The sequence below is a fragment of the Teleopsis dalmanni genome, chromosome 2 (genome assembly GCF_002237135.1).
Source record: "Teleopsis dalmanni isolate 2A chromosome 2, ASM223713v2, whole genome shotgun sequence".
Classification (NCBI taxonomy): Eukaryota; Metazoa; Arthropoda; class Insecta; order Diptera; family Diopsidae; genus Teleopsis; species Teleopsis dalmanni.
The window spans coordinates 157,232,956-157,244,780 of record NC_051847.1 but is presented as its reverse complement, the minus strand read 5'-3'; the positions used below and the strand labels follow the sequence as shown (position 1 = coordinate 157,244,780).

General features: G+C 28.0%; 1 protein-coding gene across 1 annotated transcript; it reads right to left on the bottom strand.

Moving 5' to 3' along the window:
* Positions 1-7,664: 7,664 nt before the first annotated feature.
* On the bottom strand, positions 7,665-11,394 carry LOC119684231. The gene is made up of 4 exons (XM_038098235.1): positions 11,224-11,394; positions 8,499-10,007; positions 8,108-8,308; positions 7,665-8,054 (listed from the first exon to the last, which is right to left on the bottom strand). Exons 1-2 carry the CDS (start codon positions 11,262-11,264, stop codon positions 8,642-8,644), a joined length of 1,407 nt encoding a protein of 468 aa, XP_037954163.1. The 5' UTR covers positions 11,265-11,394; the 3' UTR covers positions 7,665-8,054; positions 8,108-8,308; positions 8,499-8,641.
* Between the last annotated feature and the right edge of the window lie 431 nt (positions 11,395-11,825).

Sequence of the window (11,825 nt, the reverse complement as noted above, 5' to 3'; positions counted from 1 at the left end):
GAAATCATATCATTTATTTGTCTTTTAGTTGATGACGAACCTTAAATCAGCATATCTTCCTGAGAGTCCAGAAGTGAACTTGAGGATTGTTAGGGCGGGGTATGCATATATATAAATATAGATATCAGTAGTTGACAAGTAAAAGACGGGTTCCCTTACTCAGACCTAAGAAATATTGTAACATATTAAGCACGTAAACATATTAAATAAAATAGAAAATTGTTATTAATATCAACATTTTAATCCAAACTGAATTTTGAATTTCATTGCAGTTTCTTTCCATTTAATCCTATTTATTGCTGGCCTTTAACAACATCCCACTCCCATTATATTGGTCAACTCTATGTATCTTGAAATCATTTTTCAATAAATATAAACTTTAGTGGAAAAATTATATTAAATAAAACATATATGTGGGTATCTAAAATTGATCCTTCATCCGTGACTTCATATTTGAATAACTTCAAAACGAATACTGAAGGTCGAATAACTTGGCTCAACAAATTTATACGTAAATGATCGGTTATGAACTCAAAAAAAAAATAGTATTTCAATAGTCTTGTAATATTTTTTGATCTAAATTAATGTATGAAAAAAATATATAAAATATATAACAATTAGTGCTTTGAATATATATTTAAAATCGTGAAATAGTTTATAAAATTAATTAAAACAAATAATTAGAAAAGAATATAATATTAATATTAACACAATAAATAAAATAAGTCCTACATTGCCAACGAATTGCATTCCTATCAACTACGATGTCAACCCCTTCACTTTAGACACATAAGAAGTCAGTGCATTACTTAATTAGATTCAATTAAATTCATTAAATAAGTGAAAGTTCTTTAATAAGTGGTCAGCGTTTAATATAGCATAATAACTATAAGTGCAATAAAAAAAATAAAAGCTAAAGTGTCAAAGTATCAGTTAATAGCATCTTGTAATAAAACTTAACTGCAGCTAATAAATCTGAAAAGGAATACCAAATATCAAATATTATATATAAAATGCTGGTGTGTCAATTTCTACCGTATGGCTACGTGATAGGAAGAATCAAACTTTAAAATAGTTTGCTATTTGAACGAAAAAAATGTAAAAGAATAAATGGCAATGAAAATCGAATTAAAATTAGCTTAACGTAGAAGCACAATAACAACAAATTATCATCCATGCTGTTAAAACACAACGAATAACACTGACTCGTTACCTTATCCGAAAGTTGGATGACAGAACACTTAAATTATATAGAAGAGCTATTGTATAAGAATTGTATAGAAGAACAAAAACAATGATTCCATGGATGAGGACCAAGGGAATTACAAAATTGGAGTTCTGCCACAGTCAATGTGTTTCTTATGCTTATATAGCATATTAAGCATTATTATTTTAAAAATATCATTTATTGATTTATTTTTTATAAATATTAAATTTTAATAAATAAACTAAAAAAATATTAAATAATTTTAAATAATACATTTATAATGTATAATATATATTCAATACATATGTTATAAAAAGTTCAGGTTGTCTTTGATGAGTTCGTAGTAGAACTATTCGATTTGAATAAATTTGGGTAATTAGAAAAAAGCCTTTTTTCCATCCTTTTTGAGCACATGTTTGTTCAAGGTTTATCTTTTGAAGTTCAGGACGAAAGTTTGTGAATACAACCATCCTATCCTATTCTAGCCTAGGAGGCAAGCCTTTTGGGACTAACAATTTTGAGTAGCGTTATGTGTTTTAGGTACTTTGTTTATAAAAGCATAAAGTGCTTGAAGTGTTTCTTTTCAATTATTTTAAATTTTGTTTGTATAAAAACTATGGTGTGACAACCCAAAAAAAAAATTGCCTTAACATTATAAGAGGTGTTTTTATTTGTTCAAGGAGCGCAAAACTTTTCAATTGCCAAAAGGCACCGAAATTTCTTAGAATGACTCTGCATTCACAATTTTTATTTCTTAATCTAATATTGCAAATATATAAATTTTATTGAAGAATTGCATAGAGTTGGTCGACACCTCAAATTCAATTAATAAAAAGAAATAACTATAATTAATTAATTCAAATAATTCTACAGCGAGTTCATGATTTCCTTCTAATCTAATATAACACAGCAAGTAAATTTGTTAACGAACTTTCACAACAAAACTCCAGAAAAATGTGCGAACATAAAAGTCAAGTACGGCTTTGGGTCAGTTGGTTAAGTTGGCGCTGACTCTGAGCTTTAAATTTAGCAGGTCACGAGCTCGATTCTTAGTACTTGCAGTCCCAAAAAATAATTTATGAATAATTAAATATGAGAATTATTTCCTAGACCACTGATGATGGGTATTTGGCAATACTCGATAGTCGACAGCTGTATAGTCAGCCAAAAATTCAATTAATTAAAATAATATAAAATTTTGTTATTGCAATTCATTACTGTTTGAAACCTAATGTAAGACAGTAAGCAATAAACAATAAATTGTTAAAACTATAAGTTAGATAAACACAAATCAAGTACCGTATAAAGTCAATTGTATAAAATGTGACTCTGCTCTTCGTATATATGATCAATTTAAATAAAAAAATTTTAAAAAATGTTTTTAAAGTCTACAGATTATAACTATTTTGTAATATCTAAAATAGCTGTATGATTAGACATTAATTAATTAATTAAGAATTAAAAACTAGTTTTTTTTAACTCAATATTCACCCTATTTCTATTTAAAATATTTGCGTCAACAAGATAAAATATATAATTGTACTACAATATAATATTTAAGCTTGTTAAATTAGTTAACAAATTAACTAATTTCTTCTATGAAATGTAGAAATGTATGTATTTTAAAGATTTTTTTTTTTTAAGCAACTGAATTTAATCTAAGCTCATCCAAATCTCTACATCTATTGTACTTACCTAATTTCCCTAATGTACCTAATTTCAAGTAATTTTTAAAACCATTATTCCAATTGTTCAATTTATGTTCTGCTAATAGATACAGCCATTTATTTATTTCCAAATGGCGATTATTTCTATCTGCGAAAGCAGTTCTTCCTGTTCTAGCTTCATTTTCAACTATTCTTCTTATAAGAAGAAAAGTTAATGATGGAGGTAATAATCAAAATCTTATATTATTTATTCGTGTTTATTCGTAAATTATCGAAATTCAAAAACTAGTTTGCCTTCCAACAAAAATACATACAGGCAGTCAACACTCAATCTATCGTCATACGGACTAAAATATTTTCTTGATATATAGTTTTCAGAATTTCTAATATCTTCTTTGCTGTATTGCAACATCGTAGCTAACTTAGTATGTTATAAGATTTTGAAACGATACTTGCGAAGGGTATACATATAAATAAAGTCTTTAATTGGGTTACAATATCGATACTCAACATCTTACTTAGTCTCATCTGCACATTGCATTTATCATACAAACTGAAAGAGCTTAAACACACCTAAAGGCCTTAACAAAGCTTTAATTGTTCTTTAAGGATAGATCTTAAACTTACCTAATATTTTTAGAAAGTTAGTTCTTAGCATATTTAATACGTCTGTCTTAAGAGAATTACATATTTGTGATAAATAATTTTATATCACAAAAAAAAAAACTAGAACTATTAGTAAACTTTGTAACCATTGTCAAAACTTTTTCCCTTCTCATAACAGAGTAAGATAAGATAAAGTAAAAAAGTGCATCATTCGACTATTCACTTTGTTTAATTATTACCTCACTTCGAAGAATTTTGCTTACTTAATTTATATTCTTAGTTAGAGAAATTTCACAGCATTTAACTTTCATTTTACTGCATTATCGAAGAGAAAACTATTTTCCCCACTAAAAAAAAATTAAATATTCACTTTGTATCTACGAGTCTTAAATAAATAAATGGATTCCACTAGATATGTAACTCTTTGTGCTGATTTTGGCTAGCAAAGCTCATATGTAAACACTAAATAAAATAAAATAAAATAAGATAAAATAAATAAATCTACATATTTGTACAAACTTACCAGGAACAAATATTAAAGCAACAAATAAAATAATCCAAATTGATGCTTGCATATTTTTAATATCCATTAAAGGTGAGGAAATGTCCAAACTAATCCTTTTAGATAAATTATTACGGAGCAAAAGCTGCAAAGTATCTTTATTTTTTGTATTTCTATGTAAAATTGAACAAATGTATAATAAATTTTTTTATTTTTTTACTCTGTTTATTGTTTTTTCTCGTTTTAAGTTTGTTTATTTATTTGTAATTTTTGAATTTAGCCAAATCCAATAGCAAGAAAACTCATGCTTTGGAAGTTTTGTGGTTTGTGCTGGTTTGTGTATTTTAAAATTGTACAACGTATCGAGGTTAGCATATTTCACGTGTTATGTTATTTAGATAAATTTTGCTTACAACACTTAAAGTAAACACAATGTATTTTAAAATTTAATAATACCAAGTTTGTATAACTTTTACTGTTTATAGATTGCGTTTAACTTCAGCTACAAATAGCGACCCTAAAGGATATGAAAAGATATGTGCAATAAATTTGCTATAGATTTAGATTTGTTAAGCTGATTGCTTACAAAATTGCCTAAAAATTGATATGAACGTGTTGAAGAAACATCAGGATACAAGAATACGAAACTAAAGGATAATAAAAAAAATGAACAATTGTTCAATGAAACGTGAAAGGAAATGGTCAACAAATAAAATGTTATGGACGACTGATTTTTGAATGAGGATATCTGCTAAGATTTTTTAATACAACAATGAAACACAAACTCAAAACAAAATATAAAAAAAAAATTTATAAACAGAAAGATATAAGCTCTAAGTTAAGTGCCTTAAAAAAACAAAACAAAAAGAAAGACTAGAAAAAAATTTAATAAAGTATTAGAAAAGTTTTGACAAAGGATAAATGCTTGTTTAGGATTTAAGACATATCAGTTTTAATTGAAAGTAATTCGGTAACATAATTCGGTTTGTAATATGTAATTTTTTCATTTATTTGATTTTCACTTCTATATTTTTGCACATTTGATTTCAATGTCTTTTCTAGTTACTTAAGTTTTCATTTTGTTAGTTTCATATCAAACTAACTCGGCACACATTTTATTTTACTACTGCACTGTTAATGCAACGTTCATGCACCAAAGTTATGTGTGCTGACAGCTGTTTAAGTGGCATAATTAAGTGCCACAAATTAAAAATTACTACCGTTGCTCTTTTGTCTCTTCAGTTTATAGTGGCAATTAAAAATAATTAATATTTTTTTTTTAATTATTTTTTTTTTATCATTTAATACCCGCTTATTTTAAAACATTTGTTTCTGATTAAATCTACTGACTTCATTCATTATTATTTATTTATATTTATATTTTCATGCGCAAATCGTACGACACATTCCACCGGCAGAAATTAAACTGAACCTTCAAACAATTTTATTCTATAGCAACGGGGCATGATTTTAGATTTTTTCTCCACATACAAATTTACTTAAACGGTTCGGTTTCCGTGTCGTATACGCAACCTACTGCATAATGCGTTTACGAAGTTTCTATGTTATAGTTCGGCTTTGACTCTATGCACATTTACACTGTTTAAAGGCAAAACTGTTAACAACATGAATTGTATTAAATGTAAATGTATTGAGTGGATCATATTTTACAGTGCAATTATAGTTAACATACAAGCCGCACTACTGTTAATGGTTGCTGTTAATAACAGATTAGCATAGCGTTTTTTAATACGGGTTTGTTGCAATAATAAGATTTAAGATTTATATTTGTAATAAGATTCTTTAAAGTGTACGTTTAATAAATTATTCTCAATTTTATTAAAATAATATTCTTATTACGTATTTAATCGCCAAATGATAAGCTATATACTTCCGAATAGGTAAGTGGTTTCTTGTGAAGAAATTTTTAAGTGGACCTTATCAATGTGTTTTCAGACACGGCAAATCCGTAACATACCAAATATTAACTGTGTTTTAAATCCTAGAAAAGACCTAAGAAAAATAAATTGACACACAATATCTATTTGTCGATATGAAGTATTCTTATGCCGCTATATTTGATTGGGACGTAACATATTGCGAAAAACCTCTCCGAATCGTTTCATACCAAACAAGTTTTTAGACAGGCCAACTCATTGTCGTAAAATTTCTTCAATATAAAGTTGAAAATATTAGTCTGAACAGTAAATTTGAACTATACTGGCACAATATTTTCCAAAACTTTTATGCTACTTGTGTATGTGGATGACATTGATATTATTAGCCTACTTACACGCGACATCAGTGCATCTTTTTGCAACTTAAAAAAACACAAACGAAGCAAACGGGTCTTGTGGTAAATAAAGAAAATCAAAATACATTCTGTACTTCCTATATATTCTAAAGTACTTTCTAACAACAAAAAAATTTCGTGAGCACCTTGGAACCTACGCCACTATTGACAAATATTAGGTCGAAGTTGTGAAATTTGTTTATTTTGGAGCGAAAACAAAGAACAAAAATGACATAAACCTAGAGATGCAACAGAGAAACACTCTTGTTAACACATGTTAGTTTGGGGTAAGTAAACAAGAAATTAAGCCCTCTTTCGACAAACAAATATTATGTTTTACATGCCAATCCCATCTTACATGTCTTGCTGTATGGTGCAAAAGATTGAACAATAACGAGAAGACATTCGAAAGAAAAATTGTTCGGAAGATTTATGTTGTCTTACGCATTGGTAACGAGTATCGAATTAGCTGTAACGATAAGCTGTATGAGATGTATACTACGACATTGATTATGTCAATGCATAACATTATAGCGGTTTCGCTGGCTCGGTCCTGACATGCGAACGAAAAAAAGTGCTCCGGTTCGAAAGGTGTATGATTTGGTACCCGCAGATGGAAACTCGGTAGAGCACGTTCGCATTTTTAATGGAAGGACCAGATGACCAATGATTTGGTACTAACAACTGGCAACAGAGTCACTGAATATCTACTACGAATATGGACTATTACAATATATCTATACAAGACATTGGTTTTTTTATTTTGACTATGAAATCACATTACGAAGTAAATGTAGCTTGCTAGGATATAGCATGAATAAAATTTAAAAACTTCCAAAAATAAAAATACAGAGAAACTAATAGTAAATCTATATACTAGACATTCATAGACATACATATACTAAAAACTTAAGAATGTCTGGGATATGGATGCTGTGTTATGTTAACTCATTATTGGTATGTTAATTACATTGTATTGTTAAATTTCGTTAACAGAAGATTTTTAAACAAATAACATTTTAAATAATAATCTACATTACCTGTGTTCCTTTGCCACTGCGAAAAATCTGTGATAAACCAATTATTGATAGTAAGACTTATTTCTAAGCACAACCTTAAAAAATCTGCTCCTTCCTTATATTTTTGAAATTACTGAAGACATTACGTTAACAGCTCGTGTTATTTTCTACCTATTGTAAACTAAAAAAGTACATTTAAACACTAATGTACATTATATTTATACAATTACCTTCATATTCCATGATAAATATGATTAATAAAACTTTACAGTAATTTATTTGGCAAAAATTGAGAAGTAGTTAAAAGTTACTACCATAGAACATGCTTTTTAGATAAGAAAAATCATTACCATAGCTGAGGAATCCCTATTAAGATTGAAATAGTTATTTGATATCAGTATAAATAGAATAAACATAGTTTTGCGACTATGTTATTGGTTGCCAGAATCATAATGGTACTATTATTAAACATATTATTACTTCAGAAGAATTCATACACGTAAAATGTATTTATAACAGTTGTTTAAGCTTTCAAAAATATCACAGCAAAACAAAAATATATCCAGTTAATTATTCCCCAGTATTTGGCACGATAAAATTTTTGTCTATAAGCTACCACATTGATGTCAATATACATTTTTGCCACTGGTCTCTGTAAGTCACATCTGGAGAAATTAGTCAGCGACACTTATTTGACGCTTATTATTAATAGTGCTCTTAATCAACATAACAGAAACGCTTAACATGGATATTTTAAGAGCTGTTAAATATTAAATGTTAAAAATGAGTAATCGTTCATATAAATTATATTACCTTTACTTTTATTTAAAACCTTCAATATCAGCTTTTTTTACTAAATTTCGCATCTTAGATTGATAATGGATTACATAAGCCAAATTTTAAAATAAATAATATTTGATTTATAACAAAAAATCAAGTTATTAAAGATTCTTCCGCATCGTTCAAAGGTTATAAGTCATCTATGTATCTGCACATAGCAGGAGCTGCATTGTGCTGTCAAATAAATTAAAAGAAAGTTCATGAAAAAATCAGAAACTTATGTTGGCTAATAAATGGTATAAGTTGATAAACAAATAATAAGTAAAAATATATCTAAATTAAATTTGAGAAATTAAAATGAGGAATATATTTATTAATAAAATTATATTTGATAAATTTATATAATTAGATTTTGCGTACTTACTTGTCGTTTTATTAAAAAAATATTCGTTAAAAATAACATCTCCATTTTGTTTCCATTAATACAATTCTATAGCTAAAATATAAAAAAAATTAATATAAGTCGCCCTCTCAAATTCAACATATTCCTTCACAATCAAGAACTGATTAATGATATCGTCTACCACGACATTTGGTAGAAGATTTCGAAGAGCTCGAGGAAGACTGCTCATTAGACAGACTATTAGAACGATTAAGTTTACGATCATTTCTTAAAGCGCTTGTTCCAGTTTTTCCAGATGTACCATCTGTACTTGATGTAGCCATTGTAGTGAAATCATCATTGTCTGAATTCAAATCCGACCAGTTTATGTTAGTAGAAGTGGTTGTTTCATTTTCACTGTTATGGTGTTTTTTCTTATAACAACATCGAGCTCTTGGATCATTGGCATCAATATACGTATTCCAATAGTTTGGTGAAGCGTTTTGTAATCTTTCTAAATAACTTAGATAAGTACAATATGTTAATTCTTTTTTTTTAGTACAGTCGCTTCTGTGATGATAATTACAAAGCGGGTCAAAAATCCAATTACGTGGTCTGTAAGGTAAATTTAAATGTACTAATAACAGACGTAATTCCGAAACTGGGCATGATTCTGTAGCTGCAAAAAACTCTAAGGCACGTTTTATTATTACGTCAACATCTTCATTTTGGACAATTTTTCGGACTTCTTCGCAATCACCACCACGGGATAAATACAACAAAAATGATGGTGGCATTATAGTAAAGCGTACACATTGCATTAATGATACTAAATAAATACTCCGTTCTTCCCAACAGTGATCCAGCCAACGTACAACGGAAAAGAAAACTTCACTTTCCATATTTACCTCAATGTAATTGGATGAGATTAAAAATTTCAATTCTTCAACAGTTAAAAAGAGGAACTCTGCAGTGCATGTTAAATGCAGATAAAATTTACGTACACGTTTTAGCATAACTTCTTTAAGCTCCGGAAAGTCGTAAGAGCGTGCTTGAAAGAATGCAAAAAAAGCTACGTCTTCGGTAAAATATTCCTCATTGCTAAAAATTTTCCAACAGGTCTCTATCAATAATGGAACTTCGAAGTATATTGCTGCTTTTATTACTTCCATAACTCCATCACATTCAATCTTTCTGCTTTTATCAACCATCCAGTAGTATAACACCTGAAAAGCTCCAGGACTTATGATATCATCTGGCAACTCCAGAGTTGTAACACTAGGGCGATCCTTAAAGAAATTAGAATAAGCTCTGAGAATCATTTTGTGACATTTGAATGCACAGTTTCCTATTTTGATATTGACATCACCATTGGATGTATCTTTAAAAACAGTTGATAATTTATCATAAGTATCAAAATCACGATGTTTTAAAGTCTCGCTCCAATTAGGAATTGAGTTACGAAAACCAATTTCATGTAAAGTTTTTGGAACGGTTTCTTTTAAATTTCGACGAGTAGAGCTCACTGTAGAATCTGGAACAACAACAAGGCTGTTTCAAAGAGATAAGGAATAAAAACAAAACTGTAAATATTAAATAAAATATTCAATAATTAGAAATGTAATATATAATATTACATTGTATAAAATGTGCAATATAGAATATAAAATATAGAATATAGAACCTAAAATATAGAATACAAAATATAAAATATAGAATATTGAATAATGAATATACAACATAGAATATAGAATATAAAATATAGAATAAATAATATAGAATACATAATATGGAATACTGAATATAGCACTTAGCACATAAAATACAGAATATACAATAAGATTAGATATCGAATAAGATTAGTTTAAAAAAACAAAAACAAAGTTATTATTGTGATGATGTTTTATTCTTGTTTGTTCAAAGAATTATTCTTCCAAATTAACATATCGTTGCAAATATTTTAACTAATTTTTTAAATAAATTTTTTTATAACAAAGCCATTTAAATGACTAGAATATTATCGAAACAATGTTCTCTTATCGTCAATTTTAGAATATATTGTAGGGTGCTATTGTAAATCAAGTGAATAGAGTATATAATTGATAGCAATGAAGCTTTTTTTGATCAAGAACGCATACACCATTACTATTTTGTGCGGTGTTGTAATATTATCCGATTTTCAAATTGTGTTGCACAATTCTGGCGCAAATTATATTCTTAAATATTTAGTTAAGTCGTAGCAAAACATCAAGTGAATTTACTAAAATTGGTAGTAAGTACTATGTTATGCAGACTGTTATTTTCACAGCAAAAATGCAATTGTTGTTTTTCTCAATGTACGTTACAAATTTGAAAATGGGAGTAACAGAGAAATTTCGATTAAAACTTGGTTACGGTAATAAGTGCCTCGTCACATTAATCAAAACAGAGTTATAGACTAATATGTGTCTAAATGGCATATATATTTATGTATGTATGTGCATTTTTGCGTGGATATGTGATTTTATCTACATAAAATATATTATCATAATATGCCTTTACGAACATAATGTGGTCTAAATAGACAACCTGTACATTATACAACTACCATCATTCATTTATAGATGTCACTGAGTAAAAAAATTTCTTTAAAGCTGGTCTTGTCAATACTATCTCCAACTGTGTGTGAAAAGCTATAGTTAATATAGTCTTAATAACTGACGCAAAAGTACAACTAAAGCCAGAAATTACAAAATTATTTGTATTAATAAAATTTTATGTAACTTACCTCTCCTGTAGACAGGAAGAGAGTGTGTCATCTTTATTCATATTGAGTGTAATTAATATATATATATTATTATTTTGTAAATTCGTAGTTTAAAAGTACTTAGTTAATAAAAATATAGAGTACATTAAATAGCACAAAAGTTTAACTGATTTGCATGTCGAATATAATACATATAATCAATAACTATGTCATTTAAGAAGTTTAATTGTCAAGCCCATGGCAAGCTATGTCCAAATTTAATAAATTTAAAAATTCAAAATAAAATAAAGATTAACCATAAATGTTACATGCAGAGAATACAGAGTTGTATTTTTTAAATATATTGTAGTTGTCTTTCTAAAGACTTAACAATGAATTAAATAATACATTTAATACATTTGTATTAGTGCTGTTCATATTCGAATTTACGAAGTATTCGAAGAAATTCGAATATTCGAATAGTAAACGAAGTCTTCGAAGTTGAAAAAAACTTCGAAGTTTTTGTGAATTTTTGTTCTCGAAGTCTTCGAAGTTTAAATGTAGTGAAAAACTTCGAAGACTTCGAAGACTTCGTAAGCAAAAGGTGAAGTGAGAGCGCACAATGCAAACAAACGTGCATCACA

Excerpts from the sequence above, each read along its gene's own strand:
- LOC119684231 (XM_038098235.1), bottom strand. The coding sequence starts at position 11,264 with ATGAATAAAGATGACACACTCTCTTCCTGTCTACAGGAGAG. Across the intron at positions 10,008-11,223 it reads TCTTCCTGTCTACAGGAGAG|CCTTGTTGTTGTTCCAGATT; the intron begins GTAAGTTACATA and ends TCTTTGAAACAG.